General features: G+C 38.5%; 1 protein-coding gene across 1 annotated transcript in view; it reads left to right on the top strand.

The window, feature by feature from the left end:
• Positions 1–18,424, top strand: part of LOC149202324 (urease-like) — a 313,306-nt gene that overhangs the window by 265,431 nt on the left and 29,451 nt on the right. The window contains exons 6-9 of the mRNA XM_089399946.1: positions 10,151–10,261; positions 16,680–16,843; positions 17,049–17,427; positions 17,533–17,641. Coding sequence (XP_089256072.1) covers positions 10,151–10,261; positions 16,680–16,843; positions 17,049–17,427; positions 17,533–17,641 — 763 coding nt within the window. The remainder of the gene's footprint in view (positions 1–10,150; positions 10,262–16,679; positions 16,844–17,048; positions 17,428–17,532; positions 17,642–18,424) is intronic.

Genomic DNA, 18,424 nt, shown 5'->3' with positions numbered 1-18,424 from the left:
ACAACGACTACTGATTTGCAAGAGAAAATAGAACTTTTGAAGATAGAAGTCCCTTGAGGAACTGCGCTGCCTTTAAGGGTTTCGAATTGTTGCTTATGTAGAGCTACAAAATTCCTCTTCCCTTCTGCTACTGAGCTCTGCAACTAACAACTTGCCTCTGATACCATGTGAAGATTCGGCTAACCCAGAATCCTATCGCAACAACTGATGTTATTTCTTCTATTTCTTAATTTAATTAAACAAATTATTTGTTGTGTGCTACGACAAATACCGAAACAAATACATTGCAACCTTCATAAAACAAATACTGCGGAAGAAATAAAAACGATGGAAGAAATAGATGCACACACACAATATGACCATAATTTTTGGACTAAGTCACTAGAAAAACTCGACTCAGGAAAACCTGTGTAGGAGCTGAGGGTTTTAATATTATGCAGTAGTGAAAATCTGAGTACAATCTATGGATGCTTAAACTAGCAATCCAAATAGAGAAATAACTGGCAAAATTTACTAGTGAGAAAAATTTCTCACTCCACAGGCGATCCAACACTGACCTAAGCTCGAATTGAGCTGCTCCTTGCTCCCTCTGCTCAGTCACTGCGTCCCACAAGCTCAGAACTGTGTCTCCTCTCATTGTCTCGTCAGCTGCTGTCTGGGAAACTGATACTCTTTGCCTCCAGACCCTCTGCCCAACTTCTAGCTCAGAATCTCGACTTCTCCCCAGCAAAATGGAAATCTCCCCAAGAGGGCTCTGCGCTGCCTCTCTGTGGCAATCACTACCTCTCTGCAATGTACTCACCGGAACTGGAAAAGCTTCCTTCGGCCTCACTATCTCTGCCCCTCTCTCACTGCTTCGACCTCACTAAATCACTTCCGACAACACATAGCTGCTACTCTAGAAATCGATTTCTCAGCAAAATCGAACTCTGTAAGTGTCTTCCCCAAGCCCCATCGACTTTCTTCTTAAAACCCTCTATTGGCACTTCAACGACCAAGATTAGATCTTAATCAATGGCTAGGATTAACTAGAAGTTGATCTGTCTGAGTTTATAGAAGATTCATACCATAACTTAATTAATTCTGATTAATTAGTCATATTCCCTAAGTTTAGACTTAGGAAATATTTAAAAAACAACTAATAATCTAATTAAGTCATCTCTAGGTGGAATTTCCAGAAACGGTTTCTGGGTTTTGGAGATCTCATGTATTCTAGCCACTACAAAAAATTTCGTGGCTAGAACACATCCGATGCTATAAAAACTAACACATGGTCCCGTTTCCCGACATCATATACATCACTCCTTTCCACTCATTTTAGCCCCATTCATCTATTTTCCCATCTGGGTCCACATGTGTCCATTGTGTCCACAAAGGGTTAGCCTTCCCCCTCCCATTGTCAACACCTTGGGTCGGGCCTGGAACGATGCCTGGAGGTTGATGCAGCTTAAAAGAAAAGAAAAAGCATATTTTGGCCACTCTCAACAAGAAAATGTACCACGAGATGCAAAAGATGGTCGGGACATACAAATTTAGCATGTGGGCAAAATTCGAACAAAAGATCTACCCCTAATATATGGCCATCACCCTAATTCCTATGGGCCTTAGATGAGCCCCCTCCACATTAAGGAACCAATGATTGTCCGAACCCCTGGTGGGCAATGAAATGCCCCACCTTAAAAGGGAGTAGTTACTGCTATATAGCATGCATCATGCTCACATCCCTTGGAGCCCCGAGCAGTTATGAGGAAAAATCAATAAAAGGAAAAAGGCATATGAAGAAGGGTGGAAAAACAAAGGTCGGGGTAACTTATGTACCACGATCGCTCCCTCCTACACTCATATGCCCAAGTGTCCACAACTGCGTTGGGGTCTTCTCAAAGGGTCCTCCAAATTTGAGCACAATCCGACGGTTTAATCCTGAGATATTGCAAGCCCTAGCTCGAGGATCATTTCTCTCCTTAGGTTAATTTGGGTCAGTGCCCTCATTTGCATCATTGCATTTCAATCCTCAAAGAAAATTTGTGCTTTGACCCTCTTCTCTTCCATATTTGGGTCAAACCCCTCCTTGGTTGATCAACTCCATACCCTTGACCTAATTCTGGGTCCACTTGGTCCTTTGTGGTCCCACAACTTTATAACTCTAATTTCATAAAGATCACATAAAGGCCAATTCTCCACAAGGATTCTCTGGTCTAGGAATCATCTTGACAAAATATATTCCCAAACCCTAGCCTCGAGAATCCCTTTATCCCTTCCTAGAGAGCCCACCACCTTGCTTTTGAAGCACACAAGCTATCTAATTGGGCCTCTCTTGTGAATAGGTCTTGGGAATCACTTCTTATCCTTTCATAGATGCATCCTTTGTTGAAATTTCTAAGTATTACCCATTATAAATTTTGTTTGTATTCTCTGGTTTATTTCGCCTACTTGTTTAATTCCTAACAAGTTATTTACTCATATAAACACTGAAATAAACACAATACAGTCTCAACCATCTACAAATCAACAGTTGAAATAAATAGCAAACACACAAGTGACACCGTTATTTTTGGACAACTCGTCCTTGGAAAAACCCAACTTAGGAAAATCGGTGCAGCAATTCTGAGGGTTATTTTATTATGCAGTGTTTTTGAGTACAACTGGGTGCCAAACTGGCTCACCCGATAAAGAAAATAATCCGACAGTAATACCCCTCTATTTGGAAGCAGATATTCAGAAAATATGCCCCACGAAACCATCTCCGACACAATCTAAGCGTCAGCCCAGAACTCATTGCGTCAGCCCTCTGAGGCTCTGCGCAGCCTCTACGGCCCTCTGCGTCACTCCTACAGCCTCTGTGTGGATGACGCAGGCCCTTCTGGCCTCTGCGCTGTCTCTGTTGGGCTTTGCGTGGCTCCCTCTGACTCTGCGTCTGTCTCTCTCTGCGTTTGTGTTGGTCTCTCGGCACTATCTCTGCCTCATACTCACTGCCCCTTGCTGCAACTGATCATTGATTAAATTTCTCTTAGCAAACCCCGCTCTAGAAAATCGAATGACTGATCATTGTAGTGTCTTCTCCAACTGACCCTCAAGTCTCCTCTTATACTTTTATTGTTGGTCCTTCAACGACCGAGATTACATCTCTAATCAACGGCTAAGATTAGATTTGGCTTGATCCATATCATTTGGAACCTTCTAACCTAGTTTTATATTAATACCCATTAATATTTTATTTTTCCTAAGTTTAGACTTGGAACTCCATTAAAAATATTAACTATTTTAATATATCCTTAACTGGGTAGAATTTGCCCAAACCATTTCTAGGTCTTGGAGATCTCATGTGCTTTAGCCTCTCCACCAATTTTCATGGCTAGAGCACATTCGATGCTACCCCAAATCAACATCCTTCCTTGTAATTCCTCTTATACTAGGCTCCTCCCATCAATGAAAGTCCATAAAGAGCAGGGAGCCTTAGCTGAGGTGACATTGGGCTATCACTCCATTGTTTCCCTTGACCTAGTAGTTGCCCTATAGGATCCCCTCCTAGGATGTCTGCTAGTTTGGGCGGTAACAAGGTAAATGGAGGATACACCAGTGCTGACACTCAGTGATCTAGGTAGATTGATTTTCCAGTAGCAAAGTGATTTAGTAGGAGGATTCGAGCTAGACATGGAGTAGTAGGTGGTAGAAGAGTGAGGCAGTAGTTGGTGGAGGTTTCCAGTGCTAGAAGAGTCAGATTGAGGGAGTCTGAGTTTGCACAGAGAGACTGCGCAAGCACTGCATAGGCAGCAGTAGTAGAGCAGTTCGATCTATAGATGGAAGAGCAGTTGATTCAATAGATGGTGGCCGAGATTTTGATCAAGGGGACCATTGAATCAGTTCTAGAGCTAGAGAGAAGTAGAGCTGTAGATTTTGGAGGCAGCGACAACAAACCCTGTGCATGCATTACATAGAGGTCGACACAGAAGGAAGTGTGAATTGTTGAAGGACCAGTCTCGAGAGATGAAATCAGCTGTGGGGTGAGGAAAAATCCTCACAAGAATTTTGCCAGTGATTCTCTCAAATTATGTTGTCATTTTGACATCCAAATTATTGTATTTAGATTTGCTATCAAAGAATAATAATAAAACCCTCATTTGCTACACTGGTTTTCCCACATTGGGTTTTTCCGAGGACAATTGTCCAAAAATAATGGTGTCAAAATTTGTGTGCGCTAGAATTTCTCAGTTTCCAACATTTTATTTTTTCCGCAACATTATTATGGTGAAAGTTGTAATTGTGATTTTATTCATTGTTTGTCATAGCAAATAAATTGCATAGTTAAATTTACAGTTAGAAGAATAATTTCCAGTTGCTGCAATAGTTAAAATGTTCACATTTTCTTCATGCTTGCATGCCTAGATACTCCTTTGTTGAACGACATCTTAAATACTTGTAATAGTAACACATATTATCTTGGAGCCTTTTTGGTTCTGTGAAAGGAGTATTAGTGTCTTGATTAATTTGCATATACTAGAACTATTGGAGATATTGGAGTCTTTCTTGAGAAAACCTTAAGCAAGTTGAGGTCTAAAAATCTAAGATTTGTAAACATTAAATTGTTGTTTTCGACACTGTCTCTAACTCGTAAGTTTCTATGGAAAATTTTGAATTTCAAACTGAAATGTTTGGCTTTGTTGGAAAAAGTAACTATGTTCGGTCTTCAATAATGTACTTGAGTCATTATGTAATGTACTTGTCAAAAAAATAAAGAAAAGAATTTTTAGTATTATTATTGTGACTTATTAAAGCATGGGTTTCATGCTTGGGTCACCATGTTTTAGGTCAAAGTCCCCATTGAGGACTTCTAGGATTTATTTTGAGTCTATAGAATTATTGTACATTTAAAGAGACCATTCTTGGGATTTTGAATCATGTAAAAGGTTTAGTAGTGAGTCAAATATGAATTATGGAACCTCCACACCATGTCGGCCTAAGGGAAGATCAAGTCGGCCTAAGACCCTATTCGACCCCACAAGAAGCCTATAAAAGGAAGGACATCACATTCATTTGGAGCCTCACTTATCATCAAGTTCGAATTCTCTGCACTGGGCAGAAGTGTGAAAATCTTGTTGCTGGGTAGAAGTGCGAAGTGGGTAGCTGGGAACGTCTGTTTGCCGGGAAGCCGAAGTGAATGCGAGTTTGGATGAGTCTAAGGCGTCAAGGAAAATTGAAATTTTGGTGGCGTTCTCTCTCTGTTTTGTGCTCTGGATTGGGAGATTGAAGTCTTCCAAGTTTGATTGTTGCCAGAAGCTGTTAGCTATTGCAAGTTGCTACATAGTCGAAGTTGCTGGGAAGAGGTCAATCTTCTGGAGGTTGACTTGGTGTGGAGGGAAGGTTTGGTCTTGGTCTAGGGTGAAGAGTCTCAAAGAATACTATTGAAAGGAAGAATTACTTTGACTGGGTTTTCCCCTCGAGGGGGGTTTTGCCTTGGCATGTGCCTACATCTTGTGTTCATTGTTTTGTGTGCTACTGCTTTTGGTAATTGCTTGATGAACTAAAGGAAGAAGATATAAAGAATCATAATAATAAGAAACATCACAAGTAATTATCAAGATCAAGAAAATCTTACTGCCATTCTGATTTTCCAACATGGTATCAAAGATTTGGTGAAGAAGAAAAAGGCAGATCCATTCATAGACACTATCTCTGGAAAGGAGTCCATCATATTCAAGGAAGATGTTTAACTCTATCAAGGGTGAGAACAAGCTTGAAGGAGCATCTAACTTTAGATCCTGGAAGAAGAGGATTGGCCTAATCCTCGAGAAGAACAAGGTGGTATATTTGGTAAAAGGAAATGTAAGGAAGCCTACTGAAGAAGCCAGTGATGCCGACAAAGCGAAATTCAGGGATTTAGAATTGGTGGCTATGACCCTGATGGTAGAAGGGATAAAAGATAATCTTGTCCCATTCATAGCTAACATCAATCATGCTCAGGAGATGTATGAAGACTTGTCGAAGTTGTTCACTATTAAGAACATTGGTCAAGTAACAAGTTTGAAGAATGAGCCAAGGAATACGAAGATGACTAAAGAATATATTGTAGCAACCTTCTTTGTGAAGATAAGTATTTCATGTCTTTTCAGTTTTGGGTTCATGTACTCATTTAGTTTTGATTATATTAAAATACTAATCACCTTTCTCCCTCTTTTGTCTTGATCAAGAAAACATCTACAAGAAGGAGGATCTCTCAAGACAAGGAAACATCTGCAAGGAGGAGGATCTCTCAAGACAAGGTTAGTCAAGAAACAAAGGTATGCTTTGAATACATTAATTGAAAGGATTATTCATTTGATGATCTATTACTGACTCTGTTATGACTAGCTGTATTGAATCTTAGTGATTCTTGTTTGGGTGATTCATCTCTTGATAAATCTACCCATCCCACTCTTATTTGTTCTTATAAAACCCTAGACAGGTTCTGGAAAACCCTAATCGAAGGGCATGCTAGTGTGAATGTCTGAAACCCTAAGCTGATTAGGGATATTGTGAAATGCTAGTTGAAGTCTTTATTGATGATGTCATGTTTGGGATTTTGGTATGATCGGGAAATCTTAAATTGTTAGGATGGAATGATAAGGTCTAAAATCTGGTAACCTTTGAAGTTTTGGTATTGTAGGGTTTGTTGTGTTCTACATTGGAACCCTAGCTCATTAGGGTTTGGTGGAATGTGTGAACAAGACCCTTACATTGCCTTAGAAATGTTTTCTTGGTAAGAGTGTGTTTGTTGGATCAAATCCTAGTAGAATCAAAATCATTGTGTGTCTAACTCTTACTTGATATTGTTGAGAAGTTGGGTTTGACTAACACATGATATGATAAATATTTGCATGATGATAAAATCTAGATATGTCCTTTTGGTTGAAGTCCTAGGTTGGTCTGGGTGAAATGTATTTATGTTATTGGACATATGATATGCTTATGTATGGTTATGATTTCCTAGATATGTGTTGACCTAGTCATTGATGGTCAAGAGTGTTAGGATTCAATGGAAGTCCTTATCTAAGATTCTAGGATGTTGATGTTTGGAAATCTAGGGTGTTATAGCTAAATCCTAGTGAAGTTAAAATTGTCTAGTTGGTGTGATATAACAATCTGAAATCTATTAAGTGATTGTTGAATATGAAAATCTAGGGTTTACAGTTAAATCCTAGTAGTGACATTGTCTAGTGTGAAATGTAACAATCTGAGATCTATGTATTTAATGATTGTTGAGATTGTGGAATTCTAGGGTTTTGGAGTTAAACCTTAGTCAAAGTAAAATCTCTGAAATATGATGATTTGAGATCTGTGTAAGATTGTTGAATTTGTGAAATTGGAATTCTAGGAATCTCTAATGAATGTTGGTTATATGATAATTTGAGTTCTGTGAAGAGATTGTTGAAATTTGAGTCTTCGACTGAGATTGACGATTGAATGGAAATCTAGGGTTTGCAACTAATCCTAGTGGTCGCTGGTCATGCTAGTGACTGATTGATGGTTGATTGAAAATCTAGGGGTTTGGAACTAACCCTAGTGGAAGCAGGTCAGGTTAATGACTAAGTTGTGATTGACTTTGATTGATTTGTTTGTATGAAATCTAGGATTGCAAGGTTGTTAGATACTTTACAGATTTATATTTGTTTTGAATTGTTTCTAGGGTTTGTTATATGTTGTAGTAAGGTATGTCATGCCTTTGGAAGACATTGAAAACCTAGATGGAATGAATGTTGTCATGAAGAAGTCTAGGGTGTATAACAAAGTTCCTAGCAAGATGTTGAAGGGTATATGTCTCTTGTTTATAATTATATCTGGGTATCTGATATGAATAAAGTTGAAATGCTTCCGTGATTTTGATATGGCTAACATTATGCTTCTATAGATTTGGTTGTACTTGCTACTGAAGTTGTGCAGGTACATAATCTTCAACTTGGTGAAGATGCTCATTGATGTGATAAGTATGATGGGGATAATGATAACTCTGATGAAATGGTTGGAAGCCACGAAAGATTCTTCGATGTCGAAAAGAAGAAGTTGATCTCCCAGAGGAAGCATGAATAGAAGAGATCTCCCTAAGATTAAGAGGGAGTCCGGATAAAGAGGTGCTTCCTGGTTGAGAGGGAGTGACAGATATGGTTCTCTACTTCATGTGTCATGCACTAGACCAGGACTAACAACCGTAAGTCTGAGTGAAGGCCATGAACAGGAAAAGGAAATTGGAGAATGCATTTTGAAGTGCTTCTGAAAGAAGGAAAGCATGATCCAGTTGAAGAATATGTTGCTGCATATGAAGTAGGAAGAAAATGTATGATTAAGGAATCTTCTGTCAAATATTCAGTTGATAATCCTACTATGAAAAGTTGAGAAGCAACATTTGTTGCCTGGTAGACCCTGAAGGTTTGTATTTGATTATGTACATGTGAAAGTATATTATTGATTGGGGTTGTGTTTGTGCAGGTGAATCTTAAAGGATTTGATAGCATGCTGTTTTGATTGGGAGAGATTGGACACTCTTGATTTGCTGGGTCAAGGAGTGTTGAGGCTTTGTGAGTGAAGCATTACCTGGGCAGACATATGGCTGACACTTTGTGTTGATGTCTCGGTCCCGAAGTTGGAAAGGTGGCGTTGGTCATTGAGCTCTGACACACACTTGGATTTTGGGTTGGTGGTTAGCAAGTAAGCCTGATGGTACCTAGAGGGGTTGAAAGCTTGAGTCCACCTTTGTCCCAATTGGATAGATTGCCCTGGTCAGGAATCTAGTCCATGGCATTGCAGTGCCTAAACTATTGAATGACTGTTTGGATAGATTGCCCTGGTTGGGAATCTAGTGCATGGCATTGCGGTGCGTAAAGTTCTTCATGGTTCATATAGTTTGAGATCTTCCATTGTATATGTACATTATGAATACCTCCCTAGTTAAGAGGGAGTTTTGGAAAAAGTAACTATGTTCGGTCTTCAATAATGTACATTAGTCGTTATGTAATGTACTTGTCAAAAGAATAAAGAAAAGAATTATTATTATTATTATTGTGACTTATTAAAGCATGGGTTTCATGCTTGAATCACCATGTTTTAGGTCAAAGTCCCCATTGAAGACTTATAGGATTTATTTTGAGTCTATAGAATTATTGTACATTTAAAGAGACCCTTCTTGGGCTTTTGAATCATGTAAAAAGGTTAGTATTGAGTCAAATATGAATTATAGAACCTCCACACCATGTCGGCCTAAGGGAAGATCAAGTCGGCCTAAGACCCTATTCGACCCCACAAGAAGCCTATAAAAGGAAGGACATCGAATTCATTTGGAGCATCACTTCTCATCAAGTTCGAATTCTCTCTACTGGGCAGAAGTGCGAAAATCTTGTTGCTGGGCAAAAGTGCGAAGTGGGTAGCTGGGAAAGTCTATTGTCGGGAAGCCGAAGTGAATGCGAGTTTGGGTGAGTCTAAGGAGTCAAGGAAAATTGAAATTTTGGTGGTGGTCTCTCTCTATTTTGTGCTTTGGATTGGGAGATCGAAGTCTTCCAAGTTTGGCTGCTGCTAGAAGTTGTTAGCTGCTGCAAGTTGCTGCATAGTCAAAGTTGCTGGGAAGAGGTCAATCTTCTGGAGGCTGACTTGGTGTGGAGGGAAGGTCTGATCTTGGTCTAGGGTGAAGAGTCTCAAAGAATACTATTGAAAGGACGAATTACTTTGATTGGGTTTTTCCCTCGAGGGGTTTTTTGCCTTGGCATGTGCCTACATCTTGTGTTCATTGTTTTATGTGCTGCTGCTTTTGGTAATTGCTTGATGAACTAAAAGAAGAAGATATAAAGAATTGTAATAATAAGAAACATCACAAGTAATTATCAAGATCAAGAAAATCTTACTGCCTTTTTGATTTTCCAACAGGGTTGTATGTAAATGTTTATGAGACTAATGTTTTACTATGTTTAGAGGCCACGTGTGTGATCCTATAAAACAACGTTGTTTTCTGAAAAAAGACATATATTGCATATATGCTTGTTTGAAATTTTTTTTATCTTGTTTGGTAACATTTTTAATTATAAGGTAACCTAGCTTTGCATATCACTAGTTATTAAATATCAAAATTTATCTTTTCCAGTAAGATTTACAGATGAATTATTAAAGCTACTTGGTTTTCATCCATGCATAGGTTGGCAGCCATTATCACTTTATTGAGGCGAATCCGTACTTGCTTTTTGATCGAGAACAAGCTTATGGGATGCGTCTTAACATACCTGCTGGGACAGCAGTGAGATTTGAGGTAATAACATCCTTTTCCACAATTTTAAGTTGAATATGTAAAACATAAGAAAAATAAAAAAAGCAATATGCTAATAGAAAACCAATGATGGATGGTAGTTTGATTTGATTGTGGACTCTGTTTTATTGTGTCTTACTAGAACAACAAGAAAAGCCTTTGAGATGTTTTTCCCCTTGTGAAAGCTATAGTTTGGTATCTACTATATGTATTTCTCTCTTGATGGAATGAGAATGAAAAGGAGAACGAAATCAAATATAATTATATGTATATTCAAATATGACTAAAAGCACTTCACAGCATTTCAAAATTACCATCATATTGCATTATAATCAATGGATGTGTAGACAAATATGCAAGAGTGAGCCTATTTAAATTATAATCCAAGACTAACAGTTAATTGTGGATCAAGAGCCCGACATATACATATGCATCACTACACATAGCATTCTACCATTTATTTTGTCTAGTAAGTTTTCTTGTGTTATCGTTCAAACTGAAACCTGGGTGGGCAGTTTAGGAATGAAGGATCTGTAACCTCTTGAGCTCCTCTCACTTTAGGTTTTATTCGCACCAGGGGGGAATCCCTAAACATTGCTTATGGTCTACTGATCAAATCAAAGAAAGTAAATCAGGCCGATAAGCGGATAAACTTCACAAAGGGTAAGTACCTACTAGCTTGAGATGGATACAGGAAACTAGTGCTTGCGCTTGGGCCATGGAGGAAAAGCATAAATAAATGTCGGGTTGGCAATGGAGAAATCTGATGAGGCATTTGTCCTGAATAAAAATCTCACCAATCCATAATGTCGATGGTGGGCTCACAACCCTATCCTGGTCACTCAAAATCTATTGAAGGGAAAAATTCCTACCCTACAAACCTTCAGGTTGAAATAGAAGGCTGCAAGCATCAAGAAAAAAAACACATAAAAAGAGAGGAAGAATGTGGATCAACTGTTCAAGTTTTCATTCATTATCCAAAGGCTTAATCAGCAATTACAAGATAAATTCTCAATCAAACTCATTAAAGTCTCTTTACGGTCATTAAATAGAAGCTTACCCCTCTTGATGCTCTTGCTGCTGGATGTGAGAATGCATGTGCTATCCCTGTTCCAGTGGCCATGCCCTCATGATTTACAAAGATAGGCAAACTAACTGCTGCTAACTGCCACCTCACAATCTACTACAGGACAAAGATAGGCAAACCAACTGCTGCTAACTGTGCCCTAACAATCTACTAAAGGTATATATGCTACTCACTCCATTGAAGTGTGATCTGTATAAGCTGTTTACTCAGTACATAAAAGAGGAATAACTACCAAGTTCTGTGCCTTGCATGTACTCCATCACATGTACATCCTTAAAATAGAACCCAAGCGATTCATCCCTTTCTTCACTACTGCTAACTCTGCATATAGAAAACTGAAGATAACCTAGCAAGGTGCCCTTTCCACACGTGTACAACTCATTATGTGATGCGCTTTACATGCATGCATCAACATCGACAGATGACCACTTATTTAGTCTACATTCAACACTGCCCTTTTTAGGGATTGCTCCCAGCATACTTAACTAAAATAGAACATGATATTCTCTCATGCATACCCTATCTAACTGCAAAATAAATAACATGCACTACTTGTACTACTGTCACAGTACTGCCATTTTTAGGTTTAATAGGAATCTAACAGCAATATGTGCGATGGAGGAGTAGACTGCAAATGTTTTCACCAAGCCTCTTGATCCAGATAAGTTTCTAAAGATTAGAAATGAGTTTGGTGTAGTTTCACCTATGATCATTAGAGAAGGGTGATAGAGTACACATAGTATTATGGCGTAATTTCTTTATTTATTTTCCATGTTGCCATGCTCTCACCCTCCAGCCCATAGGTGAGAACAAGATTTCAGGTACCTTGCCAACCCCAATCAATAATTAGCTCATGAAGAGCCCCAACCAACAATTGGCTCAAGAAGAGTGACCATGTCAGAAGTGGGAATTGAACCCAGGGGATAAGGATAACAACTCTCTACCACTTGAGCTAGACCCAATTGACTATTATAATGTAATTTATAATAAAAATCAATGTTGTGAAAATCGTGATCGGGATTAAATCGGCGCGGGGAACAAATCGGAAAAAATCGGAATTATCGGGAAAAAATCGGAAAAAATCGGGAAAAAATCGTTTGGTACAAAAATATTCATTTTTTTTCATTTTTTTTAATATCTAAACCATCTACAACATAAAATAAATACATTGACACATAAATATGATAAAAAAACTAATATATAAGATGTTTAATATCATTTCTAGCGCTAAAATCACACATAACATTGAATCATGTTCTGAATAGTAAGCCCTGACTCCTGAGTCCCAACTCAGCCTCAAAATATCAACAAAAAATATGATAATGTATCTCATCATGTCATAATGTCATATACAATAAAATGAAAGTCTAATCCTATTGATTTCCTTTGCCCCTCTTGCGAGAAAATGCCACAGCTTTCCCTTTCCCTCTAGATGTAGATGCTGGTGCCTGTGCTGGTGGAGATGGCAGTGGAGTCTGATGTGCTCTAGAAGCTGAAGAACTAAAAGTAGGAGGTATAGGAGGTAGACCACGTCCTCTACTGGTGGCAGGGTTAGCCCGGGCAAGTGGTGTCACCTGGAAACATTACAATCTCCCAATCCTGAAATCCTGAAAAACTGATAAGTTTGCTGGATTTTAAATGAAATCTAAAATTCTACTTTCTCCATATGAAATCCAATGAGGCTGGAACCACTCTCAAACATCCTGAGTCATTTCATGGTAATGTTAAAAATTTAAGTAAAAGGATGAAAATGAAGATTAAGGAGAATGTCACTTTTACTTGATCATTAAGCTGCCCCACTCAAAAATTATTTGTTTCTTTCAAAAAAAATTGCATGAAAAAAACCCAAAAAAACGTTATAAAACTATGCTGTCGCGACCCCCGGCGATTTTTTAATTTTCATCACGATTTTTTCGTTTTTATCGCGATTTTTTCATAAAATCGCGATTTTTCAATAAAAATCGGCAAAAAAAAAATTCAGCGATTTTTTCGTTTAATTATCGCGATTTTATCGGCAGAGGGAAAAAATCGCGATTTTTTCATTTTATCACGATTTTCACAACACTGATAAAAATAGCTGTTAAATTTAGGTTAACATGTTCTTTGCTTAGAACAGTTCAATTATCCATATAGCCCTATTTCAATTCAATTCATTTCCATTAGTGATCACGTAAGACATTATTACATTAGCAGTAACTGAAGAAACAACATAGGTGATAAATGCAGGAGACAAGTCAAGACAAGAGAACACATGAAATTGGCTCAAGCGAGGGAAAAACCCCAAGATGGGGAAAACCCTTGATCAATCTTCTTATTATCAATTTATCAAATGTTCAGCAGAGAGAAAGAGATAAGAGTACAATAATTTAAAATCAAAACAAACTTGCCAATTTGATCTAACATCACAGCCCTTAGACAAATCGATGGGCCACACAAAAACTGCAATCGTGGAATGAATTGGATACGTACTACTGAAGAAGGTTGATCTGGTTAGCGTTGTTTGTGAGTCACTGATGTCCCTTCTAATTGCATCAGAAATTTTCCTCTTAACTGCGGTTTCGCTTGACAAGAAAGGTGCTACCCTTCGCTGCCCCTTAGGGCTAAACTATGACCAAATTGACTTCAGCGTCCAGACCTGTGGCAACATTCTTCCAAAAGGCTGCGGCCTTCCTCCCTCAGTGTCTGAATCAACTTGCAGCTGATCTACCTCAAGTTTAGGTCTCACGGCTACCTCCAATCTGAAACTTTAGGGCTTGGACCTCTTCTGCAATCTTTTGGACAGACCTGCAGCTACTGTAGGTTTCTTCAAACATGTTATTTGGACCCTGCAATGAGACAGGACCTGTGGCCCAATAAAAGGAGGAAGATCCTTCTCCAACCATGCACAAGTAGCCCTCAAACAAGCCTTCATCTGCTTGACCCTGCTGCTGGATGCATGTAGCCCTCAATAGCCCTAAAGGAAACCCAAAACAGTCTTCTAACCCTTGCTTGAGTAGCTCCTCCCCTGCGGCAAAGATCAGATGTGATTTTGTGTGACAAGAAGCACTTAGGATGATACAAATTGGTGAGGGTTAAGAGGCATGACGTTTGGGCTTATATGGAGGTGAGGCCAACCTTGATAATTTGCATGAGTGGTCATAAATTCAAAAACTCATTTCTCCTTATCCAAATTTGATGATATTTAGGATGATTTTGTCCTCTCGAAAAGAGGAATTCAATGCCATAGTTATATTCTTCAAAAGGCCTGCCCAAAGTGGAATTTGGCCCTAGTTGCCAATTTTAACAATAGCATAATACTTTTGAATTAGTGGTCAAATAAAGGAACTCAGGTGACTTATTATGTCACATGTGCTTTTAATTGCTTGATGTCAGTTGCTACCAAAGCCTGCCTCTCTCATGGGATATTAATTTTCTATCTCACATTTGCACTTCGAATAATATCAAGTCTCCTCTCTCTGCAACTTTATGTATCCTTGTGTGTATGTTCAAACATTGATACAATATTTATTTACCCCACGCTTATAAATTTTTCATGTATGAAAATCTACATGATTTTTTCTTTCATCATATTCATAAGGAAAACTAGGCAATTGCATTATATGTAGAGTGTTGGAATTTCTAATTTTAACCCATTAGAAATCCTTCCTATACTATTTAGTTTATTTCTTCCTACTTGTTTAATTACTTAACAAGTTATTTACCATGTAAATACTGAAAATAAACACAAGTACAGTATCAACATCTACATATCATCAACTGAAAGAAAACAAGCACACAAGTGACACCGTTATTTTTGGACCAATGTACCTGGAAAAACCCAATGCAGGAAAACTGGTGCAGCTATTTAAAGGGTTTTTTTATTATGCAATTTTCAGAATACAACTAGGGTGCAAGAAATGGCTCATCCAACAGAGAATGCCCTCGGTAGTAGTACCTCTCCTCGGAGATAGATATTCCAGTTGATTAATCACCGGATGAACAATCCCACAGCAACAATTGCAACTTCTATTGCTCTGCGTCACTCTCATAGGGATTGCGTCACCCTATCCAGCTCACCAGCACCCAGTCTACCCCACGAAAATCTTCCCAGCGCTGCCTCTTGGCCCTACGTCAGCTCTGCTAGCCTTTGCGCAGCTACTGAAGCTTCTGCGTCAGCCCTTAGACCCTTTGCGTCACCTACGCTGGCCTCTTCTGGCTCTGCGCAGCTCCCAGCTGCCTCTGCATCAACCTCTCCAGACTCTGCGCTGTCTCTTTGGTACCAACTCTGCCTCTCTGCAATGTATTCACTGCCCCTCGTTGTTGATCACTGATTCACTTTTGCTTAGCAACCCCGCTCTAGCAAAAATGAATGATTGATCACTCTGGTGTGTTCCCCAATTGACCCTCAAGCCTCCTCTTATACTTTTTTCATTGGTCCATCAATGGCTAAGATTAGATTTGGCTGGATCCACGTCTTTTGGAACCTTCTAACCTAGTTTTATATTAATACCCATTAATATTTTATTTTTCCTAAGTTTAGACTTTGGAACTCCATTAAAAATATTAATTATTTTAATATATCCCGAACCGGTTAGAATCTGCCCAAACCATTTCTGGATCTTGGAGATCTCATGTGCTTTAGCCTCTCCGCCAATTTTAATGGCTAGAGCACATTCGATGCTAGCCCAAATCAACATAGAGTTACATATATTCTCCTTCCATTGCATACTCATTGGACATTTCAGAGAAGAATACTTCTAATTCTTTGATTACTTCTTCTATATAGCATGTTGTGTGATGTTTTTAAAAAATATTTGTTCATGAAGTAAATTCTGTAATAAAATGCATCTTAACAGATACAAAGAGGACAATCTTATATCTTATCCGAGATGAAGGAAGGAAAATGTTTTCTTAACAAATATGTTTTTTGACTAAAATCAAAAGAAAAATAAATCATACATACGTATTAAGTAAGAAATTCTCTCACATGCATGTCCAGACTGGCTTGTTGGACACCACCCTTTGGCTATTTGAGAAATCTATCAGGATTTTGAATTTTCTTTGCAAAGTTGTTGGGAAAGGATTGGTTGGACCATAATAATCTTAGCAGAATAGTTTGAACCTTGCTTTTCTCTGATTGTGAGAATATCCCAAGAAATCATTGTCGATGCTAATGCACATCTTCCATTTGAAAATATTTGAATTTAGAATTTACCATTTCATTGTTTTTATATGCTATTGTATTCTAGAAACTGAAGATTTCCTGATTATCATTGTTTATGGACACTTCTGTAAGTTATTCTAGTTGCCAGATTTTGTTTTTCAAGGTATTGAAAGGCCTTTGTAACATCACAGGCAGGTGATGTAACTCCAGTAACGCTTGTGAGTATTGGAGGGAATAAGATCATACAAGGTGGAAATAGAATTGCAAGTGGTCCTGTCGATCAGTCACAGTTGCCACAGATAATGTCAGTTGTCCAATCAAGGAGGTTTCTTCATGCCAAAGAAACAAGGACCTTGTACGTAATATTATAGAATATGCTTCAGTTGTTCAAGACATTTTGATATAAGTAGTAATGATGTTAATTGGTTTCCTTTCCTTGATGTGTAACATAAATTTGAACATATTTTTTTAAATCTCTTAAGCTACTATGAGCATGCAGGGTAATTTAATCAGTGGTTTTTGATGAGGGAGTTAATGCACTTAAAGATTATATGTTGCAGTGAAGGTATTACTGGGGAAAATGATGAGATCACGTACAAGATCAGTCAGGAGAAGTATGGTAATATATATGGACCAACTACGGGAGACAAGATTAAGCTCGGGGATACAGATCTGTATGCTGAAGTTGAGAGAGATTTCACAGTTTATGGAGATGAGTGTAAATTTGGTGGCGGAAAAGTAATACGGGAGGGAATGGGCCAGGCTTCTGGATATCCATCTGCTTCTTGTTTGGATATTGTTATTACAAATGCGTTAATAATAGATTATACAGGAATTTACAAGGCAGATATTGGTATCAAAGGGGATACTATTACAGCAATTGGAAAGGCAGGAAATCCTGATGTCATGAATGGAGTGTCCAAAGGAATGATTATTGGTGTAAGATTTCCTTCCATGAAATACATCTTTCAACTTTCAGTTTCTGTGTTTTGGCTGTTATCTAGAAAGTCGTTTACAATCTGCTTTATGTTCTGTTTTTGGTAGGTTAATACAGAAGTGATTGCTGGCGAGGGATTAATCATCACTGCTGGAGCAATAGATTCTCATATTCATTTTATCTGCCCACAATTAGTGGATGAAGCAATTACAAGTGGTGAGAGGCATTTACTTATCTTTCTCAAAAGGATTATCTGTACCATTGCCATAGTAAACACGCTACTTCCACATGCACAAGTACCTACAACCTCACAAGATACATCGCACATATATAGAAGACAACCTTTTACCAGCTCACAAGCCTGTCATAGTACATCCTGCTACTATGGTTAGTGTTGCCACCTAATCTATACCTGGGCTAACGCAGAGGAAATCTTTAATCCACTTGCTGTGGCCTTGGGGGAAAGTCTCAAGTTGAGTAGTTGTCACTCAATTTTTAACTCCTTCATCTAGGCTAACTCCTAGTGAAGCCAAGGGGGGTGGACCAGTGTTGCAGGAACCTTCCCCCCTGTTGAAGGAAGTGTAACTAGGTTCGGTCTTCATAAATGTACTTTTGATATTTGTGCTTATTCAAGAAAAGAAATATTATTTTTATAATATATGAAAATGAGTTTCTTGCTCATTGTAGTAGGGCTAGCACATGTCAAAGTGCTATAGGTGAGTCAAATAGTCAAGAGAAAATATTGAAGGCCTTAAGGGCATGTTACACTATGTATAAATATATATTAAAGTCAAAGGGAAATCTCCAAGCAAAGTCAAGTCTGATCCTATGTAATGACACCTTCAAGAAGCTCCTTCAAGCATGCTACACACACCATGGAAGCTATCCGAAGTCTGCTCAACAAGTCAGCCACCAAACTGCCCTCAAAGTCGGCCTACAATTAAGAAGACAAGTCGGCCTAAATGCAGTCAGTCAAGTCGGCCTAAATGCAGTCAGTCA

This window comes from Pinus tabuliformis, chromosome 2_1, assembly GCF_031772625.1.
Source record: "Pinus tabuliformis cultivar Carrire ecotype Pingquan chromosome 2_1, CPIR1, whole genome shotgun sequence".
Classification (NCBI taxonomy): Eukaryota; Viridiplantae; Streptophyta; class Pinopsida; order Pinales; family Pinaceae; genus Pinus; species Pinus tabuliformis.
The sequence above is the reverse complement of the archived record's forward strand: the minus strand, read 5'-3'. Positions and strand labels throughout refer to the sequence as shown.